This window comes from Harpegnathos saltator, unplaced genomic scaffold (genome assembly GCF_003227715.2).
Source record: "Harpegnathos saltator strain DR-91 unplaced genomic scaffold, Hsal_v8.6 scaffold188, whole genome shotgun sequence".
In the NCBI taxonomy this organism is placed as follows: Eukaryota; Metazoa; Arthropoda; class Insecta; order Hymenoptera; family Formicidae; genus Harpegnathos; species Harpegnathos saltator.
This window is the reverse complement of record NW_020229970.1, coordinates 438,997-456,784: the sequence shown is the minus strand read 5'-3', so window position 1 is coordinate 456,784 and position 17,788 is coordinate 438,997. Positions and strand designations below refer to the sequence as shown.

General features: G+C 42.4%; 1 protein-coding gene across 8 annotated transcripts in view; it reads left to right on the top strand.

The window, feature by feature from the left end:
• The window catches only part of Wdr62 (WD repeat domain 62), a 134,654-nt gene that overhangs the window by 101,101 nt on the left and 15,765 nt on the right, over positions 1-17,788 (top strand). For all 8 annotated transcript variants that reach the window (XM_025297778.1, XM_025297776.1, XM_025297777.1 and 5 more), the window contains 10 exons: positions 7,711-7,933; positions 11,130-11,345; positions 11,512-11,694; positions 12,384-12,544; positions 12,934-13,270; positions 14,976-15,142; positions 15,258-15,582; positions 15,671-15,881; positions 15,992-16,241; positions 16,546-17,014. In XM_025297778.1, coding sequence (XP_025153563.1) covers positions 7,711-7,933; positions 11,130-11,345; positions 11,512-11,694; positions 12,384-12,544; positions 12,934-13,270; positions 14,976-15,142; positions 15,258-15,582; positions 15,671-15,881; positions 15,992-16,241; positions 16,546-17,014 — 2,542 coding nt within the window. The remainder of the gene's footprint in view (positions 1-7,710; positions 7,934-11,129; positions 11,346-11,511; positions 11,695-12,383; positions 12,545-12,933; positions 13,271-14,975; positions 15,143-15,257; positions 15,583-15,670; positions 15,882-15,991; positions 16,242-16,545; positions 17,015-17,788) is intronic.

Below are 17,788 nucleotides of genomic sequence, written 5' to 3'. Positions count from 1 at the left end.
CCGCCGGAGAGAGGACACGCGGCCGTTCTCGCGGCGAGAAATTCGCATGAGACGCGGCGGCATTGTGCGCGCGCTGCTCGAAAGTCCTTTGCTGTCGTGCGTTTATTCAGGAGTTGATCGGCACGCTTTTCCTTCGCGCGCGCATGTGCGAGCGAAAAGTTAGCGCCAGCTCGCGTCGCGATCCGTGCTGTTATTGCACGTGGGATATGTGACGTTTATTTTATTCGACCTGACAGTTCATCTCTCTCTCTCTCTCTCTCTCTCTCTCTCTCTGCTTCTCTCTTCTCGACGAGCGCACGGTATCTTCTCTTCGCATGAAACGTTCGTTTACAGCTGTCGTTCGAAATCTACTTGTGCTGCAGGAGATGTGGCGGGAGAAATTAATGAAGTTGGCACGCGCGGACAATGGCCGCGTCGCGAAACGATAGAAAGTCGCGGCCCTCGCATCCGCGTGATGAGGAGATCCAGTTTGACTCGCTATTGCACGCTCGACGTGTTCACGAATTCCTTCGTGGAATCATGCGTGCTAAGCATCGTCGTGTGCAGGAGCAGAAAATCATCGATGACCGATTCTCGGTCGGGATTCCGGCTTGATACCGCGTCCTTCGTGCACGAGAGGAAGGATCTCATCGCCTTGTGTAACTGAGCGGGAATCGGCGGAAACTCGGCGACGAGAAACGGTAGCTTTATTGTTGCGGAAAAAAATATTCGTCCGCAAAGAAATATCCACGAAGGAAGCGATGCTAGCGGAATCCAGATCAAGCGTTTCTCCGTACCGCGAAAGCCTCGAATATCAGTTCGCCCATTCGATCGCGGAAGATCTCCTCATCCGGATCGCTCATTCCACTTTTAATAATCCGGATACGCGAGCGCGTTTCAGAAGAGCCGGAGCTGGCGCCACTTTTCCCTCTCTTTCTCTCGCTTCCTCGGTATGAGGTAAACAATCACAAGAACCTGCGGCTTGCGACAGAATTATTTAGCGCACATGGGGGGGATTCAATAGATAATAGGGGATTCAAGAGAAACTCTTTGAAGCTAGCAAGGCGAAAGCAAGCCGCATCTGTTGTATTATTTTGTACTAATTTGTTAACCAAATTTTGTACCCCGTCGTACCGTTTTGAAAAGAACTGTAATGCTAATTTCGTACAAAACAAGATCATAACAAAGAAGAAAAACAAAAGGAAAAATATAAGGAAATATAAGGAACAAAATTTCTATATAACTTGTACCAGGATTACTTTATTTTTGAACTTGATAAGGGTCGGAGGTAGTTTCTGAGGGGATGTAGAGAATACAAAATCTATCATTAAATTTTAGTGGTATACATTTATTTATATGTGTAAGTCTACAATTATCTTATATAATATTATGTGTATGTAATTTTTATATAATATTATGTGTTATGTTATATTGTTATTTTATATTGTGTTATATTGTAACACATTGTATTGTAAAATATATTTTGTCATATATAATATTATGATATTTTGTATTAAAAAACAATTAAAAATAATATGCATTTAAATATAAACTGATTCCTTTCTTATCTGTATCACCACTTTACTTATTATACGTTCCTCATGTCTAAACTCCGAAAAAATCTAAAATTCTTCAAATTCTCTGCCAAAATTTTCTATTACTTCTTTGCTCATTATATTCTATTGATATAAAAATATCAGTAGCGAGAACCGGGACAACAAGAAAATTTGCAAATTTTTTAATTTCCCGCAAAAAATTCGTGCTACGCCTTCACTCATTATGTTCTCCTGATATAGAAATGCGGAAAACTAAAAATTTACAGATTTTTAAAATTTCCTACTCAAAATTTAGTATATTTCGCTCATTATATTTTCGTGATATGCGAAAATGCGAAAGTCGGAAAATTCGAAAAATTAGCACATTTTTAAATTTTCTGCTGGAAAATTTAAGTTACCTCTTTGCTCTTTATTATATTCTGATATAAATACATGAAAATCGAAAAACTGAAAAAATTTATAGATTTTTTAATTTTCCGCCCGAAATTCGATCGCCCGGATATCTCTTTGTTTATTATATTCGTTTATTATATTTATTATATTCTTCTGATGTCAAAATGCGAAAATTAGGGAACTAAGCAAAATTGCAGATTTTTTAATTTTCCGTTGGAATTTTGTGCTATCTCTTGTCTATCTCTTGGCTCATTATATTCTCTTGATACCAAAGTGTGAAATTTTTGAAACACGACAAACTCATACTTCAGATTTTTGACAGATTTGTATTAGGAGAGAATAATAAGTAGAAATGCCGCGTCTTTAGGAAAACATAATATCTACGGAGGCTTCAATGTAATGAGAATTTTATGTTATTTTTAAAAAATAAATATATAACATAATTGCAATTCAATATTATACAATATGTTACAATAAAATATAAAACAATATGATATAAGATAATAAATAAAATTAATATTAATGTAATATTAATATTAATATACGTAATATACGATACAATTAATACAAAATATACATTATACATATATAGGGTGTCTGGGATCTTCTGGAAACGAAAAATTGTGAAAATGAATCAGATCAAACTGAGAAGAAAAGTCAAGTACCATTTTGCGAAAATCGCAGTAGTTATTAAATTATTAATGATTAAAAATGACTAAATCTAGAAGCTCTTTTAATTGATAACTTAAAAATTTACGTACCAATTTGCAAAATGGTAAAGGACTTTTTTATTCAGAATGACCTAATATACAATTATATGTATACCTAATGACCATTGTGGCTAGCGACAGGTTCAAGATTCAGGGTTCAAAGTTTGATATACTCATATCTATCGCTAAATAGTCGTCATGTAATTGTAGATTAAGTCATTCTGAACAAACTTTACCATTTTGTAGATAAATTTTATATTTTGTAAACACAGATTTTCAAGTTGTCAATTAAAAGAGCCTTTAGATTTTCCAGCCATTTTCAATTAATAATTTGTTAAATAAATACTAATAAATTTGTTTAATAATATATTAATAATTTAATAACTATTACGATTTTTGCAAAATGGTACTTGTATTTTCTTCTCTTAATCAGTTTGATCTGATTAATCTTCACAATGTTTCGTTTCCAAAAGATTTCGAACACCCTATGTAGTACAATAGTTGTTTGGATGTCTTACAAACATTTAAATTTGATATGAAATTAGTATTGGGTGAGTGCAAAAGTTCGTGCGGAGTTTCAATAGATGGAGTTATAAGCGTCGTAAAGTGTTGTCATTAATACTTCCATCTACATATTATATAACGTTGGAAAGGTGACGTCTTCAGCTGTTATTAAAAAAAAAATCATTTGTTTTCATACAAACTGCTTCGAGAAATATCACTTTAAAAATGAATATCGATAAGGTGCATTTACGGCATGTTATGCTTTACGAGTTTCGGAAGGGAATAAACGTTGCCGCAATAACATCACGGTTTTTTCTTTTCAAGTACGTTTCAGTACGATGTACAAAATGCTGACTAATGGTACAAATTAATACAAAATGGGTAAGCTAAATAATCCATCAAGTTTGCTTTTGCTGATGATAATTCTGCGAGCTTCAGAGAGATCGGAGAAACATCGTCCGCGCGATGCTTCACGAGCTCTGGATCTCTTTTCTCTTTTCGCTGCATTATTCAGCAGCTCAATTGAACCTCCCGATCTCTCATATGGCCGCACTTGTTTCCTGCAGATCCCTCTGATAAACGAGCACGTCATTCGTTCGTTCCTTCATAAAAGAGCAACACTCTTTACGTTCTTCCTTCGTTTCAGCTGAAAGAGTTTCATCGGCACATCGAAGTAACGGGCTCGCGCAACGGCGACCTCCTCACGTCCTGTGTCGTAAAACGGATGGTAATTTACGCTATCGCGATATTATGATTAATATGCCCGCGCTCGTAATTGCGTCGACATATCCTCGAGACGCACGCGGGAAATCGCCTCGTTGAAATTTCCCCGGAGGGTGACCATGAAAACATTCTTTCTCTCTTTCTGTCGTGAATTCGCGCGTGAAAAATCAATGCTTGTGAAAAAATGCACGCTATTTTTATAGCGGTACGTAACATCGATACAGTCCAACTTTAAGTCCAGCTTTACAAAAATGTTGTAAAGGGAAACATAATTCCAACGTTTTAATTTTTAGTACAATGCTTCGGTAAGAGTTTACTCTAGGAAGCAATGTTCATGACCTTTCTCGAACCTTTCCCACGGAATTTCCCCCTCCCCCCTCCTCCCCTCCCCGGACAAATCCGTTGACACGAGACGACGTTAAATGGCAATCACTCGCGCCGACCTCGAGAATTACGCGCCAGCGTCGTAACTCGGATGTAATTAACGAGACTAAGGTTTACAATTACGCCCGCCCGCCCGCTCGCTCGCGCAATCACGAAGGACGAGTCACGAGAGGAATTATTCTCGTTATCCAAAGGGGGGGCGCGAGATATCATCACGGCCGCGTCGGATCTCATCGAAAGTAGGTAATTACGTAAAGGAACGCACGCGCGCTGGTCGACGCTCGCTGAGGTGATTCGGGAGGCGAGCGGGAGGAAGCGAAGCGAGGCGAAGAGGAGACGCTCGTCACGGTCAGTCGGAAGGTTTCGACGGTCCGTTATGGCGACGTCGCGAGGAGGTCCCTAACCCCGGTCTCCTCGGCGTCCGTCAATGCCATGCGCCTTCCCTTCCCCCCCCCCCCGCGGCTGAAAGTGAACTAACCGGAAGTCGATGTATCTGCAGACGCATGCAGACACAGACGATCCTACGATATTACCGGTTACGTAATTTCCACGCGCCTTCTCGTCATCGAAGAGCCACGAAAGGACTAGCCTTTCTAGCTGGAGGCAGCGCGAGCGCGCCTGGAAAGCCGAGAAGAAGAGGCGCTTCCGTATCGCTGACGATTTCCACGGTTTATGTTAGATCGCACTTCGATGAAGTGCGTTTCGCTATCCTACGGCCGGATACGCTGGAGTCTCTTGTTGTTTGGAAGTGCCAAGGAGCGTTGTTGAGCGAATGTTAAGCGTACTTGCTCGAGAGTTGCAGTAGAACGGCGCGGCGGCCCGTTGTCTTCTGTTTGCTCCTTTCTCTCTCTCTCTGTCTTCGCATGTTTTCTTTTTGTCGCCGGATTACTACCAAGTAGACTCGTTACGACGTCGACTTCCGTCCGGTATGTCCGCTGCTCGGCCAGTATAACTATACCTGGTCGACTTCGAGAATCGCGAGAGAGAAAGCGACTTTTCGCGCTGTGACACGCGCGGAGTGCGAGTAAAAGTACCGAGAAGAAGTCGTGCGAAGGACAAAAGCGACTTCCGCTTTCGGTGAACTTGAGGAATTAAAAAGGCTACGAGTTTAGGGGATTAATGGTCTCTCTATTAAGGCCAGCGGAGAGCGGATCGCGAGAGAGGAAGGAAACGCTCGCGGCTGATATAGAAAGCGGCAGCCTTAATTCGACCCCGTAATTGCGGTCAGCGATCGATTGCGATTAAATCGCCGGCGGTGAATCGGAATTCGGAATGCGGTCTTTCGCCCGCAGCGCCAGAGCTCCATGGGGTCCGATTAATTCTCGAACGTGAGATCAACGTACAGACCGGCGTAGGAACCGCCGGCTTTTTTCCGCGATCGCACAGCTGACCGAAAGGATAGCTCGAGGTCAGCGAGAATAACGGGACTGCTTTGATAATCGAAAGTGTAACACACTACTCGTTATAAATATTAATTGCGAATTTTGCTGGGAAAACAATTTACACGCCTAATGATTTGACCCCTGACGAGCTTGTATACAGGGTGAGGCAGCTAAAACAGGTCACCTGCTGCTGAATAACTATGGAAATATGTGAGATAGAAAAAATGTTAAATGCAGAAGTTGTAGGGTTTTAAGTGATGCATCACATAGCAATTTTAGTATGATCTTGAGCAGCGTTATCAGGGTTACGAAGAAGTTACCTTGAATTTTATTATAGAAACTTCCATTTTTTACTGTATCATCTTTTGTTCGAAACAGTTTTTTATTTACTAATATTTTTATAATATTTTTTAAGGAAACTTGGTAACTTCTGCAATATTTGGCTTACGATATCTCGGTAACCATTTGTCAGAAGAAAAACAGAGAAAGATATTAGACTTCTTTACTCTATTTGGTCTGAAGAATATGCCGTTACAATACTGTCCTAACTTTTGTTAACTTTATTTTAAGATTTCCAAAGATTTGTTGTCGATTTAACAAAAGTTAGGGCACTATTGCAATAGCATATTCTTGAAACCAAATAGATCAAGAAAATCGAATACTACTTTTTTTTGTCGACAAATAATTACCGAGATATCTCAAAAATATTAGGCAAATAAAAAAATATTTTAGACAAAAGTTGTTCAAATTAATTGGTAGAAAAAGATGATATAATAAAAAATAGGGATTTTCATCAAAAAAATTCAAGGTGACTTTTTTATAACCTTGATAATGCTGTTCAAGGTTATACTAGTTAGTATTGCTACATGATGTGTCACTTCAAATCCTACAACTTCTGTATTAACATTTTTTTTTCTATTTTGCATATTTTCAAAGTTATTTAGGTGGCCTGTTTTAAGTGCTTAACTCTGCATAATCTGAATTTAATGATAACTATTATTATTATTATTATTATTATTCTATCTATCTATCTATCTATTATGCACAAAGAAGAAAAGTATCTAGAAAATGAAAGATATCTAATCGATGAGTGCTAATATACATATTTCTGCATCGAGAAACAAATTTTCCAATGAGAAAACATGCATTTTCTCGAGATCACCGTAACTTCTCTCGAAGAAGCATTTGTTTGTGCTACGAAGAAAGAAAATAATCTAGATTTAACAAGTAACACTATCCAACTGTCACTCACCAATCGGAATGAAACTTTGCTCTCTTATAAAGCATTGAAAAATATTGAAAATCCGTTTTTTATTTTCCCTCAAAACGTTTTTTAACCCCTTGACTGTCGGAGGCAAATTGTACCTTGTGAGACAAAAATGCATTGACACGAAGTAACTCTGATGGTCATAATATTCGGTATTCTGGGTTGCTGAATCCAAATATATCGAAATTTCAAAATTGAAAATGGCGGATCCAGCGTGGCTGACACTAATTTCGAAAAATGAACATATTTTTATAAAACTCGGTATCTTAATTTTGGAATTTTAATATCATGTTCGGATTCAGCGACCCAAAAAACCTTAGGATTCGAGTTTTATGGAAATATGTTGATTTTTTGAAATTGGTGTTCGTGCGTTATATTGGATCTACCATTTTGAATTTAAAAATTTTGATATCATATTTGAAATTAGCGATTCAGAAAACCTTAGAATACCGAATTTTGTGATCATCAGAGTTACTTTGTGTCAACGCATTTTGTCCCACAAGGTACAATTTGCCTCCGACAAGGGATTAAAAAGCGTTTTGAGGAAAAGAAGAAACGGATTTTCCATATTGTTCAATGCTTTATAAGAAAGCAAATTTTCATTCCGATTGGTGAGCGACAGTTGAGTAGTGTTACTTGTAAATAAATTTGTCAGCAGCACTCACCGGATAGATGTCTATTACTCTTGTAGACACTTGCTCTTCGTCAATGCCAGCAATCGATACCCCCATGTAAATCCTCGCGATGCGACGCGAGAGTGAGCGAGCTTGTCAGCATTACCTGACCGGACAACATCGCGTTCACTGTTACAGCTGCACCGTTGTGCTGTTCAATCCACGGAGGAACAGCCAGGCGCACGTGCTCAACGCCTGTCGCAAGACCGTGACTTCCTTGGCGCTCGCGGGCGACGGCAAGCTCCTGGCCACCGGCGAATGCGGCCACATGCCGAACGTTCGTGTCTGGGACATATCCGATCCGCACAATGCCGTGCAGATCGCAGAATTCTCCGGACACAAGTACGGTATCAACTGTGTGGTGAGTAACTCTAAGCACGTGCTTTCTTCTTCTTCTACTTCTTCGTCTTCTTCTTCTTCTTCTTCTTCTTCTTCTCCTTCTTCTTCTTCTTCTTCTTCGTTTTCTTCTTCTTCGTCTTCTTCTTCTTCTTCTTCTTCTTCTTCTTCTTCTTCTGCTTCTGCTTCTTCTTCCGCTTCTGCTGCTGCCGGCTGCGCCGTCTCACGCCTGCCTCGCGTCGTTCGATCTCGTCGATCTGACGAATAAATAAATCGTGAGTCAATAAATCTACGACTTCGGCTGTAACAATAACCCTCGGTCACCGTCGCCGCTACTGCGGTCGCTGCTTGTCTCGTGCAGTCGGCTTCTCTCGTAATCCGAAGAGCCATGAATGCAGGAAAGCGAGCGAACGCGCCTTTGTTTACCGTAACGCGATGACATAACGTAAGACACACAATGCGCGTTTTACAATCCACGCGCGCGGATATGACGGGATGGAATGGCTACGCTGCTTATGCATTTCTTAGCACGACCTTTGAACCAATGCGATGATGTTTCGCTGAATTTGTGTAAAACGAATCGACCTTAGGATTCACGACTATTCTTCTGGTATACGGTAATTTACAATTGCCTCTCTGGTAATTCAGTAAATTGTAATTGCTCCGCTGATCCGACCACTTGGGGAAGATCTTCACCTTTCGCGTTACTTTTCTTGCTAGGGGTATGCAAAAGTTTCCATCGTTTTTGAGGCAATGTTTTTCATTAATATTATTATAAATGACATAATATCTTCAATCAAAATATTTTTCCGGCATTATCTATTACTCTTTGCCATTTTTCAGGCAAAAGATGGATACCACGATAAAAGAAGTCTTTGCTCTTAGAATGAATGAAGTTATCGATCATGCATTGTTGCACTTGCTCAACATTGCGAAATCGTGTGCCAGAAAGACTGTGTTGTATAGAACAAAATAAGTGAAAATCCGATGAGGCAACATCTGGAGAATATGGCGTATATGGTAGGACTTTCCATTGCAATTCCGTTAAAGTTTCCCGGATCGTCAATGCAACATGGAGCCTGGGCATTGTCGTGCAGAAAAATCACTTTGTTTTGCCTTGTCGCAAAATATATGGTCGTTTCTCGATTAATTGCTCATTCAACTGCCTCAATTGTCGACTGTATAATTCCGCGGTGATATTCTAACGCAGCACTCCTTGCATGTCCTACCAGACACACAGAAGAACCTTATGACCATGAGTATATCGTTTTGGCTGTGAGGCGTAGAGGGTTCTCCGGGATTTACTCATGATCCATTGCGATTGGGATTGTTATAGCAAATCCATTTTTCGTCTCCAGTCACAATTCGAAGCAAACAAGACTTGTGTTTGTGTCTTTTAAGCAGCGAGAGCGCGAGAGGCAAATGATTCGGCTGATAATAGCGTTCTCGGATAATTCATGGGGAACCCATTTTCTTTCCTTCAGAATTTTCCCCATCTCATGCAAGCATCGAATTACAGTGCTCTGATTAACATGTAACCCTTTCGCAAGTTCTACATTCGATTGAGTCGAATCTTCTTGCAATACCCTTTCGCAAGTTCTACATTCGATTGAATCGAATCTTCTTGCAATAACGCTTCAAGTCACCTGAACTCATCTCTTGCGATCGCCCGGCAAGCTCCTTGGCATTCAAGTCAAAATCGTCGCTTTTAAAGCGCCGAAACCACTTGCGACATGAACTTTCAACCATCGTTCCCTCACCATAAGTTTCACAAATGATTCTGGTTGCTTCGGCAGCTGTTTTGTGCTGATGAAATAAAAAAGCATACAATGACAAATATGCGTCTTATCAACTTCCATCTTCATACGAATTAGAAATGTTTACGTTAATGAATATGACTTATCATGCATCAGTTTCTACGCAGGTTGACCAATACTGACATAATCTAACAAAAATGAATCGCAACTTTCGTGTAAATAATTTACAATGCTGTCTGTACGTGAACGATAGAAACCATTTCATACCCCTAATAGCTTTTTCGCTTTCTTTCTCTTTCTTCGTTGCTATACAATCGTCGTGTTTCTTTTAAAGTACTTTCGTACTCGGTAATCTGTAACTCTTCCTTTTGCCACAGGGGCAGGATTTTGTTCTCAGAGGGTTAACTCTAGAGCAGTGTTCTTCAACCTTTTTTATCTCACGGCACACTTGAATCTATATAATTAAACTTCTGCGGCACGTTTAAATTATGATGATAAAAAAAAGTATAAAAAAAGAATATACCCTTTTTTTGGTTTATTTATTAACACAAAAGAAATGCACCATCACGGCCAAAAAACAAAACAAAACAATTTATTATAATTTGTAATCAAGGCTACACTCCACCCACTTTAGAAATAAGCCGGTGTTTATTTATCATAACAATGACATATTCGTATAATCAATTTGAAGAGGTTTTAATTTTGATGTATATACTTACTGTGCTTTGAACTGCTTACGAAAATACGAGTACGTAATTAAACTAATGATCTTTGAAAATTTTCGCGGCACACTTTAAATCCTCTCACGGCACACCGGGGTTGAAAAACGCTGCTTCAGAGCATGATAATAAACGTACTTATTTATCTGTTGTATTCTCTTTTCTCGCGAGTTCGCTCGGAAACCGAGATCGGCCGAGACTCCCTCTCTTCCCTCTCCGGACGCTTCGTCCTGGCACGATTTTCGTTTCACATTCGATCCACGTGTATCCATCGCGCGCCTTGGTGCGCCGCGCTGGCGCGGTTGCAAGGCGTCGACACGCGAAGTACACGAGCATACCGAATCGTCTCCGATGAATGACCTGCAACGGTATTCTTTTCATTGTTCCGTAGTACACACACTGTCGTGTTCTCGCATAACGCATAACGAGTCGAGAGAAGATTTTCCCAGGCTCTCTTCGTTCCTCTCGGCGGCCGCCGGAGAGAAACCAAGAGAGAGATAAAGAGGGAGATTTTGATCGTTCGCAGTGAATCTCCGGCGATACCGCGAATTATGTTGATAATCGCGCCCGACGAGATCGTCCCACAATTATCCGCAGATCAAATCGCAGAGGCGCGCGCGCGAAGCGAGCTGGAGGACATTGCCTGCTCTTGTTTCCTCTCTTTGTATTCTTCACTTTGCTACGTTTCTGCTACTCTCCTACGCGCTCATGCGATGATCCTTCCTCACTCGCTCTTGTCTCGCAGGCGTTTTCGCCCAGCAACAAGTACGTCGTCTCGGTCGGCTCGCAGCACGACATGATTGTCAACGTCTGGGACTGGAGGAGCAATGTTAAGGTCGCGTCCAACAAGGTGTCGAGCAAAGTGAAGGCCGTGTGCTTCGCGGAAAACGGCAATTACTTTGTCACCGTGGGCAACAGGCACGTCAAGTTTTGGTACCTGGAATATTCGCGCAGCGCCAAGGTAATTCTTCTTCCTCGACGCGTCCGCCGCTCTTGGTCTCCCGACCAACCGATGCACAGATGCGAGGGAATGGCTCGCGCTTTTTTTTTTCTTTTTTTTTTCTTTTTTTTCTTTTTTCCTTTCAACGAAGATTGCTCTGTGGCTCACGCGATTCTCCGTTGCGCAGTACAAGGAACCTGTGCCTTTGATGGGCCGATCTGCCATATTAGGAGAGCAGAGGAACAACGATTTCGTTGACGTAGCCTGCGGCAGGGGAGAAATGGCGGATTCCACGTACGCGATTACCAAAACGGGTCTGCTGTGCGAATTTAACAACAGGAGGCTCTTGGACAAATGGGTCGAGCTGCGAGTAAGTCACACACTTTGGCCGGCCGAGTTAACTCGGTCTCTCCGCCAGAGTTGTCAGATGCAAAATGACTATTTCCGGGACATTTTTTAGGCGACACGGTTGAAAAATAAGTTGTTAGAGAATTTTACTTAAATGTGACAGATGGAGGGGTAAAACGGCAAAGAGATATGTCGCCGTGCATTTGCAAGAAATAAATGCGTGAATTAGATACCAGCAGAAAGAAGTTTAGACATAAACCGTACAATTGAATTTTTTACCTTTTTCCTTTTTTATTTTTCTTTTTTGCTACACAAATGGCTTACTTGACATCAATTTTTTCAGATGGCACGTCAAATTTTTTGACCCTATAAATCCCGATAATCGCTCTCACATTTCTCTCTAATACCAGTTAAAAACATGAATATTATGATTATAATTTGGTTGAAATTCTGATTTTCCGAGACAGAAGACTTAAATTCCGGGACACGGGACAAACTTAAAAAAATTCCGGGACAATCCTGGAAATCTCGGCCATCTGGCAACCCTATTCTCCACACGCGCTACATACGCATACATACGCACATACACACACACATGTATCTCGTTGCCGTGCGCGACGAAGCGGATGTGAAAAATCGCCGAGCGGTCGACGATCTGAAAGGATCTTCGGGGAACGGATAAAATGATACCTGTCTTGTGCGCCTTTGCAGACGAGCAGCGCCAATTGCATGGCGGTCGGGGACAAGTACATCTTCATCGGGTGCGCCGAAGGGATTGTGAGGTGTTTCAGTCCTAGCACGCTTCAGTTTATCACCACGTTACCGAGGACGCACTACCTGGGGGTCGACGTCGCGCAAGGCTTGTCCATCAGGTAGAGAAAAAAGTCTCTCACAGTGGTAACGCTTCGCAAGAATTGCGACGAGTACGAAGACAAATCATCTGCAAATTTGCAGAGTCCGTTATGCATCTTTCTCCACCCTACTTCTCACCTACACCTTTCTTTCTTCTGAGTAATTGTGCGAAATTGATTCGACAACATGGACATGGCAGAAAATTTGCTCGATCAAATCGGTTTCGCTTGACGCCATTGCTTAAAAAAATAGAGGCTAATTGTGAGGAGATTTCTGACAATTAACGGCCGATACGGATATCGCAAGGTTGAATCCTAGGTTATCCTTGGCCCTCGAGTCGATCCTTGCTCATTCTGCGCGTCCGCGACGTTCCCACGAGAATCCCACGAGGAAAGGCCGTCTTTTTCAGTCACATGTCCCAGCATCCACTCGAGGCGAGGTATCCGGACGCGATCGCGTTGGCGTTCGACGAGCGCAACAACAAGCTCACCTGCGTCTACAACGATCACAGCATCTACGTTTGGGACGTGAGGGACATCAGGCGAGTCGGCAAGTCGCATTCGTTCCTGTATCACTCGGCCTGTATCTGGGGCGTCGAGATGTATCCGGCCGGGCCAGACTGCATCGGCGCCATGCCGGCTGGCAGCTTCATTACTTGCTCCAGCGACGACACGATAAGGGTCTGGAATCTGGAGAAGGACATCTCGTCGAACGACACTTTGTACAAACGAAACATTTACAGCAACGTGAGTGAGCTGTTCATTCTCTCGATTAATCGACAGCCAAGGTGTTCGCTACCACAGTTTACCTGGAGGTTGTCAGAACCTTTTCCATGGACCATCTTGTATCATCCTCATGTATTTCTCTTTAAAAGCTCTTTTCGAGAGCTTTTTTGTCTAAATATTTTTCACTATTAATCGGCCTATTCAGAAATATATTAAACTGTTACTTTTTCGTTTATATTGGGTTGGCAAATAAGTTCGTTCGGTTTTTGTTTCAGTGTAAGTTTCATACGGATTCGCTTTTCTTTTCTCAGCGCTACCGTGCAAATCGAATACACATTTGAAAGGTTATGTTTCACTGTTTATGTTGTGCTGTATTTGGTTTGGCTAACATCAGTATTGTGTGTGCTGCGTAGCTGTGAACATGGAAATAAATAACGTGCATTATCGTCACATTTTGCTTTATTATTTTAAAGATGGCAAACGAGCCGCGGATGCTCGTAAAAAGATATGCCGTGTGCATGGAGATGATGCCTTAACAGAATGCGTATGCCAAAAAGTGGTATGCCAATTTTCGTTCTGGAGATTTCGACGTCAATGATGCGCCCCATTCTGGTTGCCCGACCGAAATTAATTCAAATGACATTAAGGCTATAATCGAGGTAAATCCATCCCAATCGGTACGAGAGATTGCTACGACATTGAATATATCCCACACAAGTGTAGAAAAGCATTTGCGCCAGCTGGGATACGTTTCTCTTAATGTTCGGGTGCCGCATCATTTAACCGCGGCTAACTTGACCACACGCATATCCATCTGCGATTCGCTACGGAAACGCCAAGAAAACCCATTTTTGAAACAAATGGTGACGGATGACGAAAAATGGGTCGTCTACGATAATTGTAACGCGTAAAAGATCATGGGGGCACAGCAGCGAGCCACTGCAAACAACCTCGAAGGCAGGATTGCATCCGAAGAAAATAATGCTCTCCGTATGGTGGGATTTCAAGGGTGTTATCTATTACAAACTGTTACCGTTAGGCAAAACGATTGATTCAACTGTATACTGTTCGCAATTGACGAAATTGAACCAAGCAATCCGCACAAAACGTCCAGAATTGGCAAATCGCAAGGGTGTCGTCTTCCACCACGACAACGCCAGACCTCATACGTCATTGACCACTCGGAACAAATTGTTTCAGCTTGGCTGGGATGTTTTGCTTCATCTTCCGTATTCACCGGATCTTGCCTCTTCCGATTATCATTTATTCCGGTCGCTGCAGAACTCTATGAACGAGAAAACCTTCAAGGATAAAGAGGCCGTTAAACTCTACCTGGATTTTCGCCAATAAGCCCCAGACGTTTTACAAACGCGGCATAATGAAGTTGGTGGAAAGATGGCTAGAGGTCGTCGATAAAGATGGCCAATATATAATTGATTAAAATTTATCTTGATAGCCATTATATAATTGATTAAAATTTATCTTGTGTATCAAAAAATCGTGTTTTACTCTACTCTAAAAAAACCGAATGAACTTATTTGCCAACCCAATAACTTGTTTTCTGTGCGTACAGTCGAAAGATTCAGGTAACTCTAAAACTTGGTAAAAATATCAAGGCTATTTTACCCGAGGTTTATACGTCACGTTACCAAAAGGAAAAAAAAGTAGGAAGAAAAAGTAAACAAGTTAACGGTCTCAACTCTCTATTTCTTTCTTTCGCCAACAGGAATTGCTCAAGGTACTATACGTCGATCCGGAGTTGACTTACCTGAAGGACTTGGACCTGGCCGCGGCCGGATCTACGGAAAAAAGCGACGCGTCCTACGACGGCCGTAACGGCGTGAGATCGATAAGGGTCGGTCCGGACGGCAAACACCTCGCTTCCGGCGATAGGTGAGTTCGATATGGACGATCGATGATCAGCGTTAGTCGACGAAAAAAAAAGAGGGAGAGAAACACGCTTAAAGTAACCGGACGATTTGTTCCCGCGCGTGTATTGTTCCCGCAGATCCGGTAACATCAGAATTCACGACGTTTCGTCGCTCGAAGAGCTGTGCTTAATAGAGGCGCACGATGCCGAGGTGCTATGCCTGGAATACTCGAGGTTCTCTAGGTACTCCGTGGACGCCCCAAGGCTGTTGGCGAGCGCGTCGCGGGACCGGCTGATTCATGTCTTCAGCGTGGATCAAGGATACAATTTCCTGCAGACGCTCGACGACCACAGTTCTTCCATTACTGCCGTCAGATTTTTCAATCAAACGAATCAGGGTAATCAAATACAGATGGTGTCCTGCGGCGCCGATAAGAGCATTATTTTCAGACAGCTGCAATCGGTAAGACGCTATTCTCAGCGATCACTTTACCCCGATTCACGGCGGCGCGCCCTCTCACTCGCGCGGTGTGCGTTGCTTTGGTTTTTAGACACCAGGAGGAATGCCGCAGTTTGCGAGAGGTCACAACGCTCAGGGCAAGACCACTCTGTATGACATGGAGGTCGATTCTGGGCAAAAGCACGTGTTAACTGCCTGCCAAGATAGGAATATTAGGGTTTACAATGTTACCACGGGCAAACACAGCAAGACTTTTAAAGGTTCCGTCGGCGAGGACGGCTCGTTGATCAAAGTCGTCCTAGGTAAGGGAGAAGAGAGAGAGAGAGAGAGAGAGGGGGGGGGACAAGCTTCCACTCGCTTGACCTTCGTGACTCGGTGACCTGTAATCGACCGTTCCATTTTACTTTTACAGACGCGTCCGGCATTTACGTAGCTACCTCATGTACAGACAAGACGCTGTGTGTGTACGATTATTACAGCGGGGAGTGTATGGCCACTATGGTCGGTCACTCGGAACTAGTGACGGGTCTGCGTTTCAGCCCGGATTGTCGTCACCTCGTGTCCGCGAGCGGCGACGGCTGTGTATTCGTGTGGCGCGTTCCGCACGACATGGTAGTCACTATGCAGGCTCGTCTCGCGCAGCAAGCGATGCGCGCCGGCAAGTGAGTGTACTAGCCTTTGTAACATGCCTGTGTAACATAAAGTCATTAGGTAGACCCAGAGGCCTCTCAACGGTCGCTGAGCAAGCGTCAATATGAACAAAGCACATTCCAAAGATAATAATCAACGTTTGAATCGTCCTAAAGGGGCGATGTATATAATATATTATTGCTACTTGCTCTTGGAATAATCAGATTGACGTCTGTTCACGTGAAACTTTAAGTCAAGATACCATTGTGTCACTTGTAATTTCTTGCCTGCCAGTCAAATTATCTTCTCGTCGACTAACTGTATCTCCGTTCGCAGGAAACCGCTGCACGTGAACGGCAGCGGCATCGAGGTGCAGTTGGACAACGAGACTTTCGGGCCGCCCCCACCGGAGTTTCTGGATCCTAACGCGAATCCGACGCCGCCAAATGTCATCGGTGTGGATTACCGATTCAGCGTAGGCCAGTTGCCGTTGTGGGCGAAGAAACAAATCAACACGACCGCGAGCAGCGCGGACGAAAGCGGTGCGACACTCGGCTCGAACGTCAGGTCGCTCGGTGTCGACTTGCCGAAAGGAAGGTGGGCGCAACGGGTACAGCAAGGCGACGGTATTACCGTCAAGTCTGTTTACGACAGCGACGAGGTTATACCGTTTCCTCCGTCGCGCAGCGCCATCGATTCCGATGGCGGCGGCGGTGGCGGCGGCTCCAAGGACAGCTCCATCGACAGCGGCACCGAGACCAAGTGCAGCAGCGATTATCGTCGGGAGACGATGATCATCAAGAGGGTTCGTAGTGGGGGGACTTCGCAGTTAGGGGGGAGGTCGCCAGTTTTTGTTGTCAGTGCCCAGCTCCTGCTGATATGTTCGAAAAATGTCCGAATTAGCGAATGTTCCTTATCCACTGATTGGTTTCTTGAAATATATACAGGATGTTCGGGATATTTTGGAAATGAGAAATTGTTGTGAAGGTTAATTAGATCAAACTGAAAAAAAAGGTCAGGTATCATTTTGCGAAAATTGCAAAAAAGTAGTTTTTAAGTCATTAATGATTGAAAATGACCACATCTAGAGGTGCCTTTAATTGATAATTTGAAAATTTGGATATTTATTTGCAAAACAGTAAAGGGCGTGTTTATTCAAAATGATTTAATCTACAATTATATGACGGCTATAGTGTCTAGCGACAGGTTCAAGATTCAAGGTTCAAAGTTCAGTATACTCATATCTGTCGCTAGACACAATAGCCGTCATATAATTGTAGATTAAGTATTCTGAACAAAAAAGTCTTTTACCATTTTGCAAATAAGTAAGCAAATTTTCAAGTTATCAATTAAATAAGCTTCTGAATGTGTTTTATTTTTAATTATTAATAACTTAATAATTAATAACTATTGCGATTTTTGTAAAATAGTATTTGACTTCTCTTGGTTTCATCTGCTTAATCTTTACAATTTTTCACTTCCAAAAGATCCCGGACACCCTGTATATTTGCGAACTACATTTTAAGTCTTTTTGTCTGGAAGTCTGTCCAAATTTTTCTAAAAATAGTTTCAAAATCTG